The 512-nt window shown below is 68.8% G+C and overlaps 1 protein-coding gene across 1 annotated transcript in view; it reads right to left on the reverse strand.

Moving 5' to 3' along the window:
- ETH_00042235 (uncharacterized protein) overlaps window positions 1-456 on the reverse strand; it is a gene marked incomplete at both ends in the record, with an annotated part of 585 nt that extends 129 nt beyond the window's left edge. The window contains one exon of the mRNA XM_013375436.1: window positions 1-456. Within this exon, the coding sequence (XP_013230890.1) occupies window positions 1-456 (456 nt within the window).
- Window positions 457-512: the final 56 nt, after the last annotated feature.

Genomic DNA, 512 nt, shown 5'->3' on the forward strand with positions numbered 1-512 from the left:
GGTCCCTGCCTGTGTGCCGTTGTGCTGCTGGTCGCCGGCGCTGAGGCGTCCGCTGGCGGCGTCTGCAGCAGCAGCAGCAGCATCTGCAGCAGCAGCAAGATCCTGGAGTTGCTGCAGGACGCAGATGATGATGGAGACGTTGTCTCCGCTCATTCGGAGGGAAATGGCCTCGTGGACGAGGGCCCTCGCTGCTGCTTCTGCTGCTTCGCTTGCTGCAGCAGCAGGACAAGCAGCAGCAACAGCCCGCACGACTCCCAGGGCAAAAGCAGCAACGGCATTGTCTTCAATGACATCGAAGAGTCCGTCGCAGCCCAGAATGAGCAGCGCGGGTTCCCGCTGCTGCTGCTGCTCGGCCACGACCCTGCACCCCGCCCTGCTGCTGCTGCTGCTGCTGCTGCTGCTGCTGCAGCAGCTCGCTGCAGCCTTCGCGCCTGCACCCGCGTCGCCCCCTCCGCGCTGCACCTCGCCCTCGCCGCCCGCGCCCGCGCCCGCGCGCCCCCGCCCCCCCCGCC

This window comes from Eimeria tenella, genomic scaffold, assembly GCF_000499545.2.
Source record: "Eimeria tenella Houghton genomic scaffold, Eth_scaff2796, whole genome shotgun sequence".
NCBI classification, from domain to species: Eukaryota; Apicomplexa; class Conoidasida; order Eucoccidiorida; family Eimeriidae; genus Eimeria; species Eimeria tenella.